Source organism: Nicotiana attenuata, chromosome 5 (genome assembly GCF_001879085.1).
Source record: "Nicotiana attenuata strain UT chromosome 5, NIATTr2, whole genome shotgun sequence".
Lineage (NCBI taxonomy): Eukaryota > Viridiplantae > Streptophyta > Magnoliopsida > Solanales > Solanaceae > Nicotiana > Nicotiana attenuata.
In genome coordinates this window covers 2,852,990-2,875,312 of record NC_031993.1, presented here as the reverse complement: position 1 = coordinate 2,875,312, position 22,323 = coordinate 2,852,990, and the positions used below count along the sequence as shown (strand labels likewise).

The 22,323-nt window shown below is 40.7% G+C and overlaps 1 protein-coding gene and 1 long non-coding RNA gene across 2 annotated transcripts in view; both read left to right on the top strand.

Annotated features, from left to right (window-relative positions):
• The window catches only part of LOC109225184 (protein DA1-related 2-like), a 6,144-nt gene extending 2,032 nt beyond the window's left edge, over positions 1-4,112 (top strand). The window contains exons 3-12 of the mRNA XM_019389770.1: positions 549-636; positions 920-1,058; positions 1,359-1,479; positions 1,638-1,721; positions 1,872-1,991; positions 2,083-2,295; positions 2,370-2,432; positions 2,548-2,663; positions 3,019-3,077; positions 3,513-4,112. Coding sequence (XP_019245315.1) covers positions 549-636; positions 920-1,058; positions 1,359-1,479; positions 1,638-1,721; positions 1,872-1,991; positions 2,083-2,295; positions 2,370-2,432; positions 2,548-2,663; positions 3,019-3,077; positions 3,513-3,835 — 1,326 coding nt within the window. The 3' untranslated portion in view covers positions 3,836-4,112. The remainder of the gene's footprint in view (positions 1-548; positions 637-919; positions 1,059-1,358; positions 1,480-1,637; positions 1,722-1,871; positions 1,992-2,082; positions 2,296-2,369; positions 2,433-2,547; positions 2,664-3,018; positions 3,078-3,512) is intronic.
• LOC109225183 lies at positions 8,876-22,295 on the top strand. The gene is made up of 2 exons (XR_002067868.1): positions 8,876-9,337; positions 22,010-22,295. It is a non-coding gene; the product is annotated as an uncharacterized LOC109225183 (long non-coding RNA).

Below are 22,323 nucleotides of genomic sequence, written 5' to 3'. Positions count from 1 at the left end.
GGGAGGGGAGGGAGGTATGAGTTTAGTCTCCTGAAGAAGCTTACTTTATGCCCTTCTAATTGTATTCTATACATTGTTAAAGATCTTCAAGAACTATTGCCAATCAGAATTTAAAGAAAAGCCCTTCTATTTTTCAGCTATACTACTTGTTCTAAGGGCAGGAGTTTTGGTTGCCTTAAGAAGTTGATGCTTTGAATTCTTTCCACTGATTACTCAAGTTAGACCATTGCTTTCAATTAACTAAAGGGCAGCCCGGTACACTAAGCTCCCGCTATGCGCAGGGTCCGGGGAAGGGACAGACCACAAGGGTCTATTGTACGTAGCCTTACCCTGCATTTCTGCAAGAGGCTGTTTCAACCGCTCGAACTTGTGACCTCCTGGTCACATGGCAGTAACTTTACTAGTTACACCACGGTTCCCCTATTGCTTTCAATTAACTATCATCAAATAAATCATGACTACAAATTTCTCCTTAGCTTAACCTTGTCATATTTCTTTCAATTGAACTTGATATCTCCTTCAATTGAATGTTCTCTCATTTTTATCAGGATGATAACTCAAGGACCAGTAAGGAGAAAGAGGAACTAGACCGTGCAGTTGCACTCTCTCTTGCTGAAGATTTGAAGAGACCAAAAGGTAATTATATTTTCATTCAGTTGTCTCTTGGGAAGGAGAACCTTGGCGTAACTGGTAAAGTTGCTGCTATGTGACCAGAAGGTCACAAATTCGAGTCGTGGAAACAACCTCTTGCAAAAATGCTGTGTAAGGTTGTGTACAATAGACCTTGTGGTCCGGCCCTTCCCCGAACCCTACGCGTGCACCGATCTTCCCTTTATTCAGTTTTCTCTTGCCTCTAGCATACCATTTACTTAGATCTTACTATTTTGAGGATAGAGGATAAAATGTTTATGTTTCTCAGGATACAAATGGAGGACTGATCAAGATGAAGATCTAGCAAGATCACTTCAAGATAACTCTAATTCATCCTCATATCCTCCATATCTTCCTCCTTATGCTCCTTCATATGCTCCTTGGGAATATAATCCCGATAGTTATAGGTAAATGGTTTTTTGTTTCCAAGATTGTTCACATATCAAATTATACATTGTACTACCATAGTAGAGAAAATACAAATATAACATAATTTTGAAGTAGGTTTAACTGTTGGTCTCAGGCTTAACCGCCGATTGTTACTGCTTGTAAATCCAAACATCTAGGTAACAAACAGGTTGAGACTTGAGTAGATTATTAACAGTGTGTGTGTGTGTGTGTATACACTTTTCTTGCCGATGAAAACTATGCTGGATTGTCATTTCTAGAGTAAGAAAGAACTTATGTGAACATATAAATATTTGCAGAAAATGTAGTGGCTGCTATAGAGATATTGTCTCTGGCAATTATTTGGGATGTATGGGAACTTTCTTTCATCCAGAATGTTTTCTTTGTCGCGCTTGTGGTGTTCCGATTACTGAATACGAGGTACATTCTTGTCCTTGCTGTTTCTGGTCATTTTCCCAACACTCAACCTCTCTGCCAAATATGAAAATAAAAATTAAAACCACGGAATGCAGTTTTTATACAAACAGAATACGTTCGAGTATTTTGACATGTTAGCTCATTGGTTTCGTTGATTCAAGTTTTCGTTGTCAGGGAGTAATACATATCATAAGACATGTTTCAAGGAAATGACTCATCCCAAATGTGAAGTTTGCCATCAATTTGTAAGGACTTACTTCTTCTGTATATGACTTTTTTTACTACAAAATTTGTGTTATATCATTTGATGAAGCGAGAAGGCATTGCGGATAAATTATGTGTGTGTTTCTCACCTGGTTAGTCCCTCTAGTTATGACCTATAAATCACATTGCAGATACCAACAAACGGAGCTGGCTTGATCGAGTACAGATGCCATCCATTTTGGTCTCAGAAATATTGCCCTTCACATGAGAACGATAACACCAAAAGGTGTTGTAGTTGTGAACGTCTAGAGGTATGGATATTAGCTGAAATTAAACATGTCGGATATTCACCTCTCATACAACTCATGTGCTTGTTGTTCATCGTCTTTATCTTTCTTGAAGTCGCGGAATGCAAGATATATGTCACTTGGAGATGGTCGGAGCCTATGCTTAGAGTGCATGGAATCTGCAATCATGGATACCGGCGACTGCCAACCACTTTACCATTCCATTAGAGATTATTATGAAGGCATGAACATGAAAATAGATCAGCAAGTTCCTATGCTTCTTGTCGAAAGACAAGCCCTTAACGACGCCATTGAAGGGGAGAAGCATGTATGAAATGATCTCTGCCTATAGTCTTTCTGTCTTTTTCTCCGGGAAGAATACTAACTTGAAAACTCTTTTAGGGTATCCATCATATGCCCGAGACGAGAGGTCTATGCCTATCAGAAGAGCAGACAGTTACTAGTGTAAGATCTTCAGTTCACTTGAATAACTTTCCATATTAGACTAGCCTAAACATGTGTTTACGACGTTCTAATAAGAATGATACGTGCGATGACTCCAATTTGTTTTACAATTCAGATACTCAGAAGGCCAAGAATGGGTGGTCGTGGACTAGTAGGAATCAGAACACATCCTCAGAAACTAATTAGAAGATGTGAAGTTACAGCTATTCTAGTAATATACGGCCTCCCAAGGTAACTCCTATTCTTCTCTTTGATTCCTAAAGTTGAACCAAGTTAATATCCATAGAATTTGAAGCAAAGACAAACTAAAGTTGATCTACATGTTAAAATGGACGGAACATATGTACTTTCTATGCCTATTCCTGGCTATGTTCTCTCCAAAATACTGCCGCACCCGTGTCGGATTGTCCAAAAATACACTGCTTTTGGAGAATCCGACACGCACCCGGCGATATTTTCGGAGAGTCCGAGCAACATAGATTCCTGGATCTTTCTTGCGTCGATAACACTGCACCATCAACTAACAATTAAGATGCTTCATATAATGCTAAGGCAAATAGGCTTACCAAATCTTTGCTATATGCAGATTACTTACTGGTGCCATTCTTGCTCATGAACTGATGCACGCCTGGTTACGTCTAAAAGGTAAAATTTGATTCCTTTCTTTCAACTTTGTCGATGGTCTCTGGAGCAAACTTTAAAGACGTAGACAACAACGACAACAACAACAACAATATACCCAGTGTAATTCTATGTAGTGGGGTCTGGGGGTAGTGTGTACGCAGACCTTACCCCCACCTTGTGGATATAGAGAGGCTGTTTCCAGTAGACCCTCAGCTCAGGAAAGCATAAGCACAACAGTAACAAAAGGAAAAACGGCGAGAACAATAGTAAGAAGCCATGAAACAACAGCGTTAATAGCGAGAAGATAATAAGATGACCGGAATGAAAGAAACAACAGGTAGCATAGAACCAAATACCAACAAAATACGAGAATACGTACTAATACTGCTGGTATGAACAAGAAAAACACTAGGCTATAGCTTGATGTTTCATCATCAGAACTTCTGTAATTTGCAGGATATCGTGGTCTCAGCCCTGAGGTAGAGGAAGGAATTTGCCAAGTGCTTTCACACATGTGGCTTGAATCAGAGGTAATGCCTGCATCAAGAAATATGCCATCTACGTCAACTTCTTCATCCTCGTCTACATTGTCATCGTCTAAGAAAGGCGGAAAATCACAAGCAGAGAATAAGTTGGGTGAATTTTTCATGCACCAGATAGCACATGATGCTTCTCCAGCATATGGTGGAGGATTTAGATCTGCTTATGCAGCTGTCAATAAGTATGGTTTGCGAAGCACGTTAGATCACATTCGCCTCACAGGAAGTTTTCCTTTATGAATCATTGTGTGTTCGAAAATGATTTCCAGAGATCATTGAAAGTTTAACCATGAGGAAATGAGTTGATAATGCCAAGCTGGTTTAGCTACCCCTATTTTTTCTGGGGTCTTACCGGGGTATACTGATAGAATACAACTTGAATCCTACAAATAAGATTTTACACATTTTGCAATTAAAATGAGATATAGAAATTCTGTCTTGTATTGGAAACTCTTGTATTTTAAAGGCAATAAAGATCAGAGATCTTGAATGATCCCATGAACATTCATTCCCTTAATGACATTGTTGAACAAGTCTTTACTACTTTCTTTTCATCATCTAAAAAAAGGACAGTCGGTTGCACAAGGCATCTCGCGTTCATGCAGGATCCAGGGAAGGGCCGCACCCCAAGGGTAATGATGTAGACAACCTACCCTAATGCAAGCATTAGTGGCTGATTCCATGTCTCGAACCCGTAACCTATAAGTCACACGGAGACAACTTTACCGTTGCTTCAAGGCTCCCATCCATCATCTATTCTTTAAAATTATCCTCTTCAGATTAGTCAATGACAGAATGAGTGACCCCAACAGTTTTTCAAAATAAAGTTCAGTACTATGATATATAATAAGAAAAGTGAGAGGATTTCTATTTTCATGGCAAATATATTTATTTCTTTTCTTTGGATTTGAAAATCTATATAGAAGGAATGTAAGGAATTACAACAGCAGCAATGATAGGAACCTCATAAGAACAGAGGACATACAATAAAAGGCTCAAAACCATTCCTGCTATCAGAGTTCAGATACGTTCCTACCAGTGGCGGAGGCAGAGGACATACAATAAAAGGCTCAAAACCATTCCTGCTATCAGAGTTCAGATACGTTCCTACCAGTGGCGGAGGCAGAATCTCCACGAAGGGGGTTCAAAAATTATTTTTGCAATTAGTGGGAATTGAACCTATGACCTTGTGAAGGTTTTGAACCCCCTTGACAACTAAACTACACTTTTAAGTTGTCTTAAGGGGGTTCAAAACTTAATATATAGAGGTAAAAAACAGATTTTGCCTTGTATATACAGTGTAATTTTTCGGCGAAGGGGGTTCGGGTGAACCCCCTTCTGCCCCCTAAATCCGCCCCTGGTTCCTACTATACCTGCTATACTTCATCATCTTCCACCAAAGGCGGACCCAGGATTTGAAGGTTCCGGGTGCACTTTTTGATTCAACCAAAATCTGCTTTGTATATAGGGTATCCACTATTTTCTAAAGACATATATGTATACACGAAATTTTTGGCGATCATTACGGGTGTCCGTGACCCATCTACCTATTGCATAAGTTCGCCTCTGTCGTCCACTATATCCATGTTCAGTTGAATAAACACAACAACAACAAAAAACCCGTGATCCTACAAGTGGAGTAGGGGAGGGTAGTGTATACGCAACCTTACCCTTACCTTATGAAGTTAGATAGACTGTTTTCGATAGACCCTCGGCTTAGGAAAAGGGAATCTGGGGAGAGTAGTGTGTACGTAGCCTTACCCCTACCTTGTGAAAATAAACAAATTGTTTCTGATAGACCGTCGGCTCAAGAAAAAGCTAAATCACAATATTATTGAAAAGAAATACAGTAGTGGAGAAATCATAGTGAGGAAGCAGTACCAACAACAACAATATAATAAGAAGGCTGGAGCAAATGAAACAACGGATAGTAATAAAGATCTACACTGGAGAAGAGCCATCTAGCTTCAAACAAAAATCTACCTTATCCTGCATTGCTATAATCATATTTCTCATATCTTCTCCTTCCAACTTTACTAGTAGCAAATTTAATGTCCTTTTTATCTCATCCTTTCAATTTTCAGACCAAACAAGTCAATTTAGTAGACAAAGATTACATTATTCTTCCTAAATAAACAGAATCTTACAGTTCTTCATTCAATATTTGTATGTCGCTTTTCAAAGAAGTGACTTCCTTGATATATATCCTATACAGAGTTCGTCAAAGAAATTTTACATAATTAGCATGTATTAATACACACAAAAAGTGGATAAAATCACAAAATCGAGTTGCATGAACCCAACACACCAAAAAATGAACACGAAAGTCATGGCGAAGCGATGAGTATTGGTCATTAGGCCCGTTTCGTACGGACTTACAAAATTTCAGGTCAATCGGAGTCCGTCAATGAAATTCCATAAAATTAGCATATGCTTATACACACGAAAAATATCATAAATTCGTGTTGCACGACCTCAAAAAGCCATAAAATAAACTCAAAAGTCATGATGAAGCCATGTGTATTGGTCACTAGGCCATTTTTTATGGATCTACGAAAATTTAGGGCAATCAGAGTCCGTCAAAATATTCTACAAAATCAGCATGTACCTACAAAAATTCAGGCCAATCAGAGTCTTTCAATTTCTTTTACAAAATTAGCATGTACTAATATACACGGAAAAGTATATTAAATCACAAAATCGTGTTGCATGAACACAATACACTAAAAAATAAATCCGAAAATCACGGCGAACGATGAGTATTGGTCAATAGGCCTTTTCCTATGGACCTACAAAATTTCAGGCTAATCAGAGTCCGTCAATAAAATTCCACAAAATAATCATATACTACACATGAAATAATGAATATAATCATAAGTTCGTATTGCATGACCTCCAAACGCCGTAAAATAAATCCGAAAGTCATGGTGAAGTACTGAGTATTAGTCACTAGGCCGTTTTTATGGACCTACAAAAGTTCAGGGCAATTAGAGACCGTTAAAAAATTCTACAAAATCAGCATGTACTAATACAAATGAAAAAGTGGATATAGTTGCAAATTTGTGTTGTATGACCCCGAAACATTAAAAAATTGAACCCGAAAGTTATGGCGAAGCGATGCATATTGGTTACTAGGCCATTTCATATGGACCTACGAAAATTCAGGCAAATCGGAATCTGTCAAAAAAATTCTACAAAATCAGCATGTACTAATACATACGAAAAAGTGAATATAATCAATAATTTATATTGCATGACCACAAAATGACATAAAATGAACCCGAAATCATCACGAAATAATGAATATTGGTCACAAGGGAATTTCCTATGGACCTGTAAAGTTTCAAACTATAGCATACGAAAATCTCGGAATCATCCTGAATTTCTGTTTTATGCCCCTAAAACGCAAAAAAATGAAGAACGTCATAGCGAAGCGATGATTATTGTTCATAAGGTCGTTTTTGACGGGCCTGCAAAATTTCAGGAGATTCGGGGCCGGTCGCCCGTATTCATACAGATGGCGTAGGCTATAGCACACAAAAATATGAGAATCGTCCCGACTTCCTGTTTTATGGTCCTAAAACGCCAAAAATGAGGAACGGTCATGACAAAGCGATAACTATTGTTCATTAGGTCATTTTTATGGGCCCGCAAAATTATAGGAGATTCGGAGCTGGTAGTCTTTATTCATGCAAATGGTGTACACTATATAACACATGAAATGTGGGAATCGTCCTAAATTCCTATTTTATTGCCCTAAAATACCAAAAAATGAGGAACGGTCATGACGAAGCGATGATTATTGTTCATTCGACAGTTTTTTATGGGCCCGTAAAAGGTTAGGAGATCCGGGGTCGATCGCCCGAATTCATGCAGATGGCGTAGACTATTAGCACACGACAACTGGAATCGTCCTGAATTCCTATTTTATGGCCCTAAAATACCAAAAAATAAGGAACGGTAATCGCGAAGCAATGACTATTGTTCATTACGTCATTTTAGATGGGCTTGCAAAGTTTTTGGAGATTCGGAGCCGGTCGCCCGAATTCATGTAGATGGCGTGGACTATAGCATACATAAATCTAGGAATCATCTTGAATCCCTGTTTTATGATCCTAAAATGCCAAAAAATGAGCAACGGTCATGGCGAAGCGATGACTATTGTTCATTAGGTCATTTTTTATGGGCCCGCAAAATTTTAAGAAATCCAGGGCCGGTCGTCCAAATTGATGTAGATGACATGGACTATAGAACAAAAAATCCAGAAATCATCCCGAATTCGTGTTTTATGTACTTAAACTACCAAAAAATAATGAACGATCATGATAAGCAATGAGTATTGTTCATTAGGTCATTTCCGATGGGCCCGCAAAATTTTAGCAGATTCGGGGATGTTCGCCCGCATTCATTCAGATGGCGTGGACTATAGCACATGAAAATTTAGTAATTGTCCTAAATTTCTATTTTATGGTCCTAAAATGCCAGAAAATGAGGAATGGTCATGGCTAAGCGATGACTATTATTCGTCAGGCTATTTTTTATGGGACCACAAAATTATAGGAGATTCGGAGCCGGTCGCGCGAATTCATGCAAATGACATGGATGCACACGAAAATATGGGAATAGTCCTGAATTCCTGTTTTATGGCACTAAAATGCAAAAAAATGAGTAACGGTCATTGTAAGCACGTGATTTTTGCCCTATACGAAATACTCCTATAAAATCCAAGAAAAATAGATTTTTGTTAATTATTTGCCATTTTAGGAATTTTTATAGATTTTATTAACAGGTTGCATTTTTTCTTGCATGTTTAATTTTATTTAAATCATGAAAAAATAAATACCAAAAATGTCGCGCATTGCATTTAGGATCTAGTTTTATATTTTTAGGATTAACCAGTAATTATTTGTTTTATAAAAATCAAAAATCACAAAATGCTTTATTTTTACATTTTTTCCTTTTATTGATTTTTTCTCTTTTAGTAATTAGCTAATTAGTTTAATTTCACATTTTGGATAATTTCTGGATTTTAATTTGTAGGTTATTAATTAAAAGAAAAAGAAAAATTAGAAAATAAAAGAAAGAATTGGAAAAGAAAAGTTTGTCTTGTGAAATTGGGCTAAAATTAATGCTGAGCCCAAAACCTATACCCAAATCTGCCCAAACTCAATAACCAATTCAAAGCCCAATCTCCCTACCCAAATACCCATTACCCTTTGCCCTAATCCCTCACATAAAAGGGGAGCTAAGGCACCAAAATAGATCAGATTTTGGAGAGAACCCTAAGACCTAAAAAGATAGAAAAACCAGAGATTTTTGGAGATCTTAGACCTCCACCATCAGAGAAAAGAGCGGCGCAACCAAGGGCTCCGGTTCTTCTCTTTTTTTTTTTTTTTTTGAAATTCTTGTTCTCCAGTAGCCAACAGACCCTACTCTCTCAAGAACAAAAATCAGCTCAAACTTAACTCCTAAATCCCAGCGAAATAGCCACCTAAATGCCGTAAACCTCAGATTTCCAATTCATTGGTTTAATCCGATCCCTTCCCCAAAAATAATGATTTAATTTTCTAGCTTAAAAAAACGGGACAGAGAAAACAAATCTGAGCAGTGAGAGAAACATAGGGACACAAAAAAAAAAAAACGAGAGAGCTAAAAATGTTCCTTCTGTGTCGAGCTGTGCTGGGATGTTTGCTGCTCGTTTCGGAGAGTAATTTTCTGTTTTCCTTAATCTCTTGAAATCAGGTATTTCTTCAAGCTTTTTGTTTACAAATTGGTGGTAAATACACTTATGTTGAGAAATGGGTTTGAATTATGAAAATTGATATGAATTTCAATATTGTTCTTTTCAGATCCGTGTCGTGAATGTTAGTATCATTTGTTTGATTTCTCTTATTCCTATCTTATGGCTTATGTGACAATATTGTGGGCTTTTCTCGTGAGATATTTCTTGCCTCCCTCGTGACTGAGTAGATAAATTTTGTTTATTCTCCTCCTGTGTACTCTTTAAACCTTGAATGGACGAGTTTGGTTTCATCAGTCATGCCATGGATTTTGATTTGTCTTGCTAATATGCATTTGGAGCTCACTGTGTAGATATTGTTTGCGTTAAAGGGAAAAGAGAAATAAAAAGGAAGTTGAACTTTATTTTATCGTTTCATACCTCTTCTTTAGACAAGATCCATGAAAATAGGCAATTGGGGCTATAATGCAAACATATTATATAGTTAACACTACTGACTGTCATCAAATCTTCTAATCTAGTACTTAACAATTTAGATTTGCCCACTTGAAATCAGTTACAATCTGATGGGGCCAATATTTCTTTGAGTCTTAATAGGTTCTAAAAATGTAGAATATATCTCAATCCATGAGTTTCAAATGTAGAATTAAATGCAATATTTTGATCCAGTAATGTGATTTTCATATACCAATGTTTGGAAGTTCGTCTAAATTGCTGCTAGCTATTGCCTTTTAATTTGCTAGTTTCCAAGTTTGTTTTGGTACGTTTATGATGAGAATTTTGTAAATATTTATAATGTTCCGTCAAATAATTATGATCATCCGTAGTTTGCTTTAAGTTGAGTGCAATCTTTTAAAATAAATCGAGGTGCGCCGCGCCAAACAAAATTCACAAATTGCGTGGCCCTCTTTAATTATATCTTTAAAATCTTTAGAACTCGGGATGTGCTATTTAGCGAATTTTCATGGCCTTCCGCAAAGTTAATAACATGTTAGTCGCTTTAGGCGCGCTTTTTAATAATTTTACCTTCCTAAATACGGGTGTGCATTTCATGCGACCCAAATCCCAATCCCAAAATGTTGAATAAGAATGTGTCGAGGATACGGGTGCATTTCATGTGACGTGATCCAAAAACACGTTTTTAAACGACGTTCACTTTCTTAATTTTTTTTTTTTAACTAAAGCGGTTAATTAACTCTAAAATTGCACTATAGGATGACATGTATAAAAATTCGATTTCAGTCATTTATAATAATTTAAGCGACCGTGCTAGAACCACGGGATCCGGGGGTGCCTAATACCTTCCCTCGGGTCAACAGAATTCCTTATTCAGAATTTCTGGTTCGCAGACTCCAATTGGGAAGTCTACAATTTTCCTCGATTTGGGATTTAAGTTAAATCGGTGACTTGGGACACAAAAGTCAATTCTATCCCAAGTGGCGACTCTAAATAAATAAATAAATAATCCCATTTCGAATAATGTCACTTTGAATGAAAAAACTCCCTTATATATTATCCTTCGGGGTAGGTGTGTAAAAAGGAGGTGTGACAGCTTTGGCGACTCTGCTGGGGAAACGAATCCAGAATTTTGATTCAGGGTTCAAGAATTCGAGCTTAGTATAATTGTTATCTTTGGCTTTATCTGACTTTTTCTACATGTTCCATGCGATATGTGCTAAATGTTTTACCGCTTTGATATTTGTTGAAATTGTATATATAAACCGTCGCGAATCCCTTCCTCTCTCCGAGTCTTCTACATCATGGAGAAGGGTGCACTTCGTGTAGCTTCTCTTCTGTTTAGAGTCTTTTCCAATTTAGAACGAGGTTTGGATAAGTTGCTAAGCCGGTGGAGCTTCTGTATCCCCGGCACGCTGCCTCCCCCTCGGCTCGAGTTGTCCGCTCGGGTAAGCCAGGTCTAGACCAATAAACCTAGGGTTTAAACCTAGAAGAACAAAAACTCATCCCGGATCCCTAGTAGGACGCTTGTTTGCATCATGTGCATTTGACTTAGGGGACTCAACACAGGGGTTGGGTCCGTCTAGGACAGGTGACCTGAAATGAATTGACCATCCTGATGCATCTTACGTGCTACTTGCGCATTTATTTGCTCGGCTTTACGGTGAAGCGATGCCTATTGCTCATTAAGTCATTTTTATGGGACCACAAAATTATAGGAGATTCGGAGCCGGTCGTCCGAGTTCATGCAAATGAAGTGGATGCACACGAAAATATGGGAATAGTCCTGAATTCCTATTTTATGGCACTAAAGTGACAAAAAATGAGTAACGGTCACTTTGAATCGGCCTATTGCTCATTAAGTCATTTTTATGGGTTTGTAAATTTAGGAGATTCGGAGCCGACGACCTGAAATCATGCAGATTGCTTGGACTATAGCTCATGAAAATCTGGGAATTATCCTGAATTCCTATTTTATGGTCCTAAAATGCCAAAAAATGAGAAATAGTCATGGCGAAGCGATGACCATTGTTCATTAGGTCGTTTTTATGGCCCCGCAAAAATTTAAAAAGATCCGGAGCCGACCACCCATAGCCCTGCAGATAGCATGGACTATCGCTCATGAAAATTAGGGGATCGTCCTGAATTCCTCTTTTATGGCCCTAAAATGCCAAAAAATGAGGAACTGTCATGGCAAAGAAATGACTATTATACATTAGGTCATTTTTGATGGACCTGCGAAAATTTAGGATATTCGGGGCTGGTCACTCGAATTCATGCAGATGGCGAGAACTATAGTCCACGAAAAACTAGGAATCATCCTGAATTCCTGTTTTATGGCCCTAAAATGCCAGAAAATAAGGAATGGTCATGGAGAAGTAATGACTATTGTTCATTAAGTCATTTTTATGGGCCCGCAAAATTTTAGGAGATTTTAAGTCGGTCGCCCGAATTCAAGCAGATGGCGTGGACTAGCACACGAAAATCTGAGAATCGTTCTAAATACTTATTTCATGGCCCTAATATGCCAAAAGACGATGAACAGTCATGGCAAGCAGTGACTATTATTTATTAGGTCGTTTTTGATGGGCATAAACTTTTTTAGGAGATTTGGAGCCGGTCGTCCGAATTCATGCAGATGACATGGAATATAACACACGAAAATCTAGGAATCGTCCTTAATTCCTGTCCTATGTCCCTAAGACGCCAAAAAATGAGAAATGATCATGGCGAAACGATGACTATTGTTCATAAGGTCATTTTTCATGGGCCAGCAAAATTTTAGGAGATTCGGAGCCGAACGCCCGAATTCATGTAGATGGCATGGATTATAGCTCACGATAATCTGGGATTTATTCTGAATTTTTGTTTTATGGCCCTAAACTGCCAAAAAACGAGGAACAATCCTAACAAAGCGATGTCTATTGCTCATTAGGTCATTTTTGATGAGCCCGCAAAATTTTAGAAGATTCAGAGTCGGTTACCTGAATACATACAGATGGCATACGAAAATCTGGAATCATCCTGAATTTCTATTTTATGGCTCTAAAATGCCGAAAACGAGGAACGGTCATAGCGAAGCGGTGACTATTGTTCATTACTTCATTTTTTATGGGCCTGCAAAATTTTAGGAGATTCGTGGCCAGTCGCCAGAATTCATGCAGATGGCGTAGACTATAGCACACGAAAAATCTGTGAATCGTCCTGAATTCCTATTTTATAGCCCTAAAATGCCAAAAAAATGAGGAAAGGTCATGGTGAAATGATGACTGTTGTTCATTAGGTCGTATTTGATAGCCCGCAAAATTTAAGGAGATTCGTGGCCGATCTCAGGATGTCATACACATGGCATGGACTATCGCACACATAATAAGGAACATTATTCATCGTCTGTGCCATTACCGTTCCTCGTCTTTTGACGTTTTAGGGCCAACAAACTTAAATTCTGCCCAATTTTCAAATTTTTGTGTGCTATAACCAACGCTATTTGTATAGGTCCGAGCGCCTGGACCCTAACTACCTAAAATTTTACCACCCGATCAAAAACGACCTAAGAAACATTATTCATCGCATGTCCAAGACCGTTTCTCTTTTTTAACAATTTAGGGCCATTAAACGAAAATTTCGTCAAAATACCAGATTTTCGTGTGCTATAGCTTATGCAATCTGCATGTGTCCGGGAGCCCGTACCCGAATTGCCTAAAATTTTGCCAGCCCATCAAAAATGACGTAAGGAACATTAGTCATCGCCTCGCCATGACCGTTCCTCAATTTTGGGCGTTTTAGGGCCATAAAATTGGAATTCTGCCCAATTTCCCCATTTTCGTGTGCCATAGCCCAAGCCATCTGCATGGGTCCGGGCGTCCGGACCTGAATCTCCTAAAATTTTGCTGGCCCATGAAAAAATGACCTATGAAAAATTAAAAATCACCTCGCCATGACCGTTCCTCATTTTTTGGTATTTTAGGGCCATAAAATTGGAATTCCACCCGATTCCCAGATTTTCGCGTGCTATAGCCCACGATCTGCANTCTGGGCGCCCAGACTCGCATCGCCTAAAATATTGCCGGTCCATCAAAAATGACCTAAGGAACATAAGTCACCGCCTCACTATGACCGTTCCTCATTTTTTGGCATTTATGGCCATATAATTGGAATTTCGCCCGATTTCCAAGATTTTCGTGTGCTATAGCCATGCCACCTGAATGAGTCCGGACGCCCGAATTAAATCACCTAAAATTTTGCCGGCCCATCAAAAACGACCTATGGAAAATTAGTCATCGCTCTCTATTACCGCTCCTCATATTTTGGCATTTAGGGGCATAAAATTGGAATTTCGTTAGATTCCTAGATTTTCATGTGCTAGAGCCCACGCCATCTGCATGGGTTAGGGCGTCCGAACCCAAATCGACTAAATTTAGTCGGCCCATCAAAAACGAACTGAGGAATATTAGTCATCACCTCTCTGTGACCGTTCCTCCTTTTTTGTCGTTTTAGGGCCATAAAACTAAAATTTTGCCCGGTTCCCAGATTTTCATGTGCTATAACCCATACCATCTGTATGGGTCTGGGCGCCCGGACGCGAATCGCCTAAGGAACATTAGTCAATGCCTTTCCATGACCTTTCCTTGTTTAGGGAATTTTAGGGCCATAAAACTGGAATTTCGCCCGATTACAAGATTTTCATGTGCCATAGCCCCGCCATCTGCATGGTTCTGGGCGCCCGGACCCGAATCTCCTAAAATTTTAGAGGCCCATAAAAAATGACCTAAGGAACATTATTCATCGCCTTTCCATGACCGTTCCTTATTTTTTGGCATTTAAGGGCTATAAAACTGGAATTCCGTCCGATTCCCAGATTTTCGTATGCGATAGCCCACGCCCATCTGCATGGGTACGGGCGCTAGGACATGAATCGCCTAAAATTTTGCCAGCCCATAAAAAATGACCTAACGAACATAAGTTATCGTCTCGCCATGACCGTTCCTCATTTTTGGCATATTAGGGCAAAAAACTTGAATTTCACCCAACTCGCAGATTTTCGGGTGCTATAGCCCACATCTGAATGAGTACGGGTGCCCGAACCCGATTCTCTTAAAATTTTTTTTGGCCCTTAAAAATGGTTTAAGGAACATTAGTCATTGGTTCACCATGACCGTTCCTCTTTTTTTTTTTGGCAGTTTAGGGCCATAAAGCTAGAATTCTGTCGATTCCTAGATTTTCGTGTGCTCTAGCCCATGCATAGGCCCGAGCGCCCGGACCCAAATCGCCTAAAATTTTTCTGGCCCATAAAAAATGACCTAAGAAACATTAGTAATTGCCTCACCATGACTGTTCCTCATTTTTTGACGTTTTAGGGCCATAAAATTGGAATTCTGCGCAATTCTTAGATTTTTGTGTGCTATAGCCCACGCTGTCTATATGGGTCTTGGCGCATGGACCCAAATCACCTAAAATTTTTTCAGCCCCATCAAAGACAACCTAAGGAACATTAGTTATCGTCTTGCCATGGTCGTTCCTCGTTTGTTGGCGTTTTAGGGCCACAAACTAGAATTACGCCCGATTCCTAGAGTTTCTTATGCTATACCCACGCCATCTACATGGGTCAGGGCACCCGCACCCGAATCGCCTAAAATTTTGTCGACCCATCAAAGACGGCCCAAGGAACATTATTCATCGCCTCACCTAGACCGTTCCTCGTTTTTTGGCATTTTAGGGCCGCAAAACTTGAATTTTTCAAAATGTCCAAATTTTCGTGTGCTATACCCCACACCATCTACGTGGGTCCGGGCGCCCGGACCCAAATCACCTAAAATTTAGCCGGTCCATCAAAAATGACCTAAGAAACATTAGTCATACTCATCGCCTCACCATGACCGTTCCTTGTTTTTTGGCATTTTAGGGCCATAAAACTAGAATTCTACGCCCGCAGGTGGTGGCAGTCTTACCTTCTTGGCGGACCAGCAAGTTCTCCTCCCATGACCTAGGACCAGTTTACATGCCTATTCTTGGACAGGTATATTCTATACTCTTAGAAGGAAGAGTTGCGGTTCCAGTTTGAGCAGCTCCAGCAGGGCCAGATGTCAGTGACCGAGAGGTGAGATTCTCTGAGTTGTCTCGCGATGCACTTATGATACTTCCTACTGAGGTAGAGCGAGTGCGGAGGTTTGTTGCGGGGTTGCACTTGGGTATTCAGGCCACTATGGCCCGAGAGGTTGAGATGGGGACTTCTTACCAGCTAGTAGTGGAGATAACACGAAGGGTTGAGGGTTACCGTCAGAGAGGTAGAGAGCAAATGTAGAGGGACAAGAGGGTCGGTTATGCTGGAGAGTTTAGAGGTGCCCCGACTGGGGCTAAGGTCAGTTTAAGAGGGGTCAGCCTAGCAGGCCATATATCCAGCACCACCACATCCTCGGGGTGCTCCGGCGCGACCCTATTTCAGCACCATGCCCAAGAGTTCTTACCGCCCACCAGCCATCCAGGGTTCTTCCAGTGGGTACTCAGGACACCAGAGTTCTTCCAGCGCCTATTTCAGTGCCATGCTAGAGAGTTCATATCGTCCACCAGCTATTCAGGGTTCCTCCAGTGGGTATTCAGGCCATCAGGGTCAGACTTCAGGGCAGCAAGTCACTGCACTGAGAGGTTGTTTTGAGTGCGGAGATCTCAGTCACGTGCGGAGATTCCGCCCCAGGCTTAGGGGCAAGGTAGTGCAGTAGGCCAGCAGCCCATGATTACAGCACCAGCTATCCGGCTAGCCAGAGGCGGAGGGCAGACGGGTAGGGGCCGTCTTAGAGGTGGAGGCCATCCAGCCGGCGCTCTAGCCATGTTCTATGCCTTTCCGGTCAGACCAGATGTAGTGGCCTCATATGCCGTGATCACAGGTATTATTATCATAAGAAGAAATCTCGGAGATCATCAAGGCCTACCATATTAATGGGATCTCTGGTAGTAGGCCCAAGCCCCGGAAGACTGTTCGCGGTAGGGATGCTTCGGTTTTATTTGATCCCGGGTCTACCTATTCATATGTATCATCTCTATTTGCTCACTTCCTGGATATTCCTCGTGAGTCTTTGGGTACTCTTATTGATGTGGGCGATTCTGTTGTTGTGGATTGGATCTATCGGTCCTGTGTGGTCACATTCTGCGGTTATGAGACTAGAGCGGACCTTCTGCTGCTTGATATGACCGACTTTGAGGTCATCCTAGGCATGGACTGGATATCCCCATATCACGCCATCCTTGATAGCCATGCCAAGACTGTTACTTTAACGATGCCAGAGTTGCCGAGATTGGAGTGGAAGTGATCTCTTTTTTGAAGGCTCGACACATGATCGAGAAGGGTTGTATGTCTTAACTTATGTTCAGGATACTATCGCAGAGACTCCAGCGATTAATTTAGTGCCAGTAGTCTTGGAGTTCTCCGATGTGTTTCCTTCTAATCTTCCAGGCATTCCACCAGATCTTGATATCGATTTTTGTATTGACTTGGCTCCAGGTACCCAGCCTATATCTATCCCACCGTATCGTATGGCTCCAAAAGAGTTGAAAGACAGCTTGAGGAGTTGCTAGCAGAGGGGTTCATAGACCAAGTGTATCACCTTGGGGTGCACCCGTGTTATTTGTGAAGAAGAAAGATGGGACTATGGGGATATTCATTGGTTACCGCCAGTTGAACAAAGTTACCATTAAGAACAAGTACCCGTTGCCGTGTATTGATGACTTGTTTGACCAGTTGCAGGGTGCTAGGGTGTTCTCTAAGATCGACCTGAGGTCGGGGTACTATCAGTTGAAGATTCATGACTCAGATGTTCCGAAGGCTGCTTTCCGTACTAGATATGGCCATTATGAGTTTTTGGTGATGTCCTTCGGCTTGACTAACGCCCCTGCGACATTTATGGATTTGATGAACATGGTGTTCAGGCCTTATATTGATTCGTTTGTCATTGTCTTCATTGATGTCATTTTGATCTACTCACGCAACATGGAGGAGCACGAGCATCATTTGAGAGTGGTGCTTCAAACATTGCAGGAATAGAAGCTATATGCTAAGTTCTTCAAGTGTGAGTTTTGGTTAGATTCTGTAGCATTCTTGGGGCATGTTGTATCGAGCGAGTGTAGTAAGGTGGATCCCAAGAAGATTGAGGCAGTTCAGAGTTGGCCTCGTCCTACTTTGGCGACCCAGATCAGGAGCTTCTTGGGATTAGCAGGTTATTATCGCCGGTTTGTGGAGGGCTTCTCATCCATTGCAGCACCTTTGACCAGATTGACCCAGAAGGGTGCTCCATTCCGTTGGTCCGACGATTATGAGTCAAGTTTCTAGAAGCTCAAGACAGCTTTGACTACAACACCGGTACTAGTCTTTCCTTCCGGTTCGGGGATGTATACTGTGTATTGTGATGCTTCACGCGTTGGCTTGGGTTGTGTATTGATGCAGGAGGGGCGGGTTATTGCATATGCTTCACGTCAGCTGAAGATTCATGAAAAGAATTACCCTGTGAACGATCTAGAGTTGGCCGCGATTGTTCATGCTCTTAAGATTTGGAGGCATTATCTTTATGGGGTGTCATGTGAGGTTTACATTGATCATCGCAACTGGCAGCATTTGTTCAAGCAAAGGGATCTCAATTTGAGGCACTGCAGATGGATTGAGTTGCTGAAGGATTATGACATCACCATTCTTTACCAACCAGCCAAGGCGAATGTAGTTGCGGATGCTTTGACAGAAAGGCAGAGAGTATGGGTAGCTTGGCCTTCATTTCAGTAGAGGAGAGGCCACTAGCTTTGGACATTCAGTTCGTGGCTAGCAGACTTGTGAGGTTGGACATTTCAGAGCCCAGTCGAGTTCTTGCATGCGTCATTGCCCAGTCTTCACTATTGGAGCAGATCAAGGATCGACAGTTTGATGATCCTCATGGTGCTCAGAGAGACGGTACAACAGGGTGGTGCCAAGGAGGTTTTTATTGGTGAGGATGGTATTCTGCGACTCCAGGGTCGTCTATGTGTTCCTAATGTTGATGGATTGAGGGAGATGATTCTAGACGAAGGCACACAGTTCTCGATATTCCATTCATCTAGGTTCTACGAAGATGTATCGTGACATGAGACAACATTATTGGTGGCGGCGGATGAAGAAAGACATAGTTGAGTGTGTAGCTAGGTGCCTAAATTGCCAGCAGGTTAAGTATGAGCACCAAAGGCCAGATGTCCTACTCCAGCAAATGACTATACCGAAGTGGAAATGGAAGCACGTTACTATGGACTTCGTAGTTGGGTTGCCGCGGATCTTGCGGAAGTTCGATGTAGTTTGGGTCATTGTTGACAGGTTGACCAAGTCGGCACACTTCATGCTAGTTGCGACTACTTATACTTCAGAGAGGTTGGCCCAGATTTATATTCAGTATATAGTTTGGTTGCACGGACCATCATATCAGATAGAGGACCTTAGTTTACTTCGCATTTCTGGAGAGCCGTACAACGTGAGTTGGGGAACCGTGTAGAGCTCAGCACCGCATATCATCCACAAACCGACCAGCAATCGGAGTGGACAGTTCAGATCTTGGAGGACATGCTCAGAGCATGTGTGATTGACTTTGAAGGGCAGTGAGATCGATTCTTACTTTTGGCCGAGTTTGCTTACAACAACAGTTATCAGTCCATCATCGAGAAGGATCCATTTGAGGCTTTAAATGGTCGGTGATGTCGTTCTCCCATCGGGTGGTTTGAGCCCGGCAAGGATAAATTATATGGTACTGATTTGGTGAAGGATGCTTTGGAAAAAGGTAAAGTTGATTCCAGAGCGACTTCGCACAGCACAGTCCAGACAGAAGAGTTACGCGGATCAGAAGGCGCGTGATTTATCATTTATGGTAGGCGAGAAGGTTCTCTTGAAAGTCTCGCCTATGAGATTCGGGAAGAAGGGCAAGTTGAGCCCAAGGTTTATAGGCCCATTTGAGGTGTTGAGATGAGTTGGGGAGGTGGCTTATGAGCTTGTCTTAACTCCAGTCTATCGGGAGTTTATCCGGTATTCCACGTGTCTGTGCTCCGGTGGTATCATGCTGACTTGTCACACGTGTTGGACTTTAGCACGATCCAGTTAGATGAGAGCCTGGGTTATGAGGAGGAGCTAGTTGCCATTATTGCTAGACAGGATCGGTAGTTGAGATCAAATAGGATTTTCGCGGTAAAGGTTCAGTGGAGGGGCCAACTAGTCGAGGAGACGACCTGGGTGTCCTAGGAAGACATGCGAAGCAGATATCCACACTATTCAGCACTCCAAGTATGATTCTAAACCCGTTCGAGGACAAACGTTTGTTTAAGAGGTGGACAATGTAACGACCCGACTGGTTGTTTTGCTTTCCAGAACCTCGTTCCCATAATTAAGACTTCTTGTACGTGTTTTACTGTTTCATGACTTGCGGGGATGGTTAGTTCGGGATTTGGAAAGGTTCGGGTTGAAACCGGAACACTTGGTTCCTTAAGGTTGGCTTAAAAGGATAAGTTTGACTTCGGTCAACATTTTGGGTAAACGACCCCGGAATCGAGATTTGACGGTTCCAATAGGTTCGTATGATGATTTTGGACTTGGGCGTATATTTGGATCGGGTTTTGGACGACCCGAGAGCATTTCGGCGCCTAATAGTGAAAGTTGGCATTTTGAGTGAATTTCATAAGTTTGGGTTAAAGTGGCTTTTTACATTCTAGACGTCCGTTTTTTGATTCCGAGCCTGGAAATAGCTTTGTATGGTGATTCTGGACTTAGGAGCGCGTCTGGAAGTGGATTCGGAGGTCCGTAGGTCGTTTCGGGGTCATTTGGCGGAAGTTAGAAATTTGAAGTTTTTGGAAAGTTTGACCGAGGGTGGACCTTTTGATATCGGGTTCGGATTTGCGATTGGTTTGTTGCATTTGCGACCTTCGCATTTGCGAACAGGGTGTCACAAATGCGACATCTGTGGCCTGTGCACAACTTATTAATTACGAGACTTAGACCATTTAGCTCATTTTCTTTCAACTCTTGGGCGATTTTTGGAGCTCTTGGAAGGGAGTTTTCACATAGCACCTTGAGGTAAGTAATTTCTACACAACATGAGTTAAATACATAAACTATGGATATATTAACATGTAAAATTGGTGAAAATCAAGTGTTTAGATGAAAACCTAGGTTTTTGATAAAAAAAGTGATTTGACCACGAAATTGGTTATGGAATTTAGTAAAAATAATATATTTGAGTTCATGGGATTATGGGTAACAACTTTTTTCAAAAATTTCCGGAAATCGGGCACGTGGGCCCGGTGGTGAATTTTAGGAATTTTGTGAATAGGCTTGGGAAATCACCTTGATAGTTAGGATATGAACTTTTGAGCATGTATTGATTACTTTATATAATATTTGACTAGTTTCGAGTTGTTTGGCACCAAATTTAGGGGTTTGAGCACAACCTTGGACCGGAAAGTAGGCCTTGAGACGAGGTAAGTCTCTTTTCTAACCTTGTAAGAGGGAATTAACCCCATAAGTGAATTGAATAAATGTGTGTACTTAATTGTGGGAGCTACGTATGTACGAGTTGACGAGAGTCCATACGTAGCTACTAATTGTGCTATTATCTGGGTAGTCTAGGATTCATATCATACTATACTTGTAGTGTTTGCCCCTACTTGATAAGTTAATTACTTAAGTCATATTGAAATTAATAAAAGAGTTGTAAAGGGTTAAATTTCACTTACTTGAAATTGTAAATGAGACACTTGACTGTTATTGAAAATTTTGTATTTCTTTGAAGTGTTTTCTATTTGTCGAGCGGGCCGAACATCTCGGTAGCAGATAGATGCATCTATGGTTCGTGCCGTTCGACCCTCGGCAGTGCACAGTCTAAATATTATGTTGGATCAGGCTACGACCTCGACATAATTTGCGCATGATAAATCTTTGAAAACTATTCATGATTGATATTGCTTAAATTCATTGAGATACAACTGTTAAATGATGAAAATAAACTTGGGACTTAATATTCGTGAAAGGAATAGTTACTATTTCCTGTTATTGAGTTTTCAGTATTATTCATGTAATCCATGCTTAGTATATAATTTTAATATATCATTGTTGGTCCATAGTAAGTGTCAAAGTCGACCCCTCGTCACTACTTCTTCGAGGTTAGATTGGATACTTACTGGGTACATGTTGTTTATGTACGCACGCTACACTTCTGCACTTAATTGTGCAGGATCTGAGGCAGGTACATCTAGTTATCAGTCTGGTGCGCACGCTGGACTCCTGGTACAAGAATATACGGTGAGCTGCCCTTCCGAGCCGTTTTGCAGCAGGCTAAGTCTCTTTTTGTTATATTTTTCTGTCTATTTCATTTCAGACAGTAGACTAGTATTCTTTTGTATATTCTACTAGAATGTCCATACACTTGTGACACCGAGTCGTGACACACACTAGTAGACTTATGATTTTGGGGTGATTTTTACAGTTGTAATTGCATTTAGCTGCTTTCATTTTGATTATTTTAAATCCGTTATTCATTAAATCTTT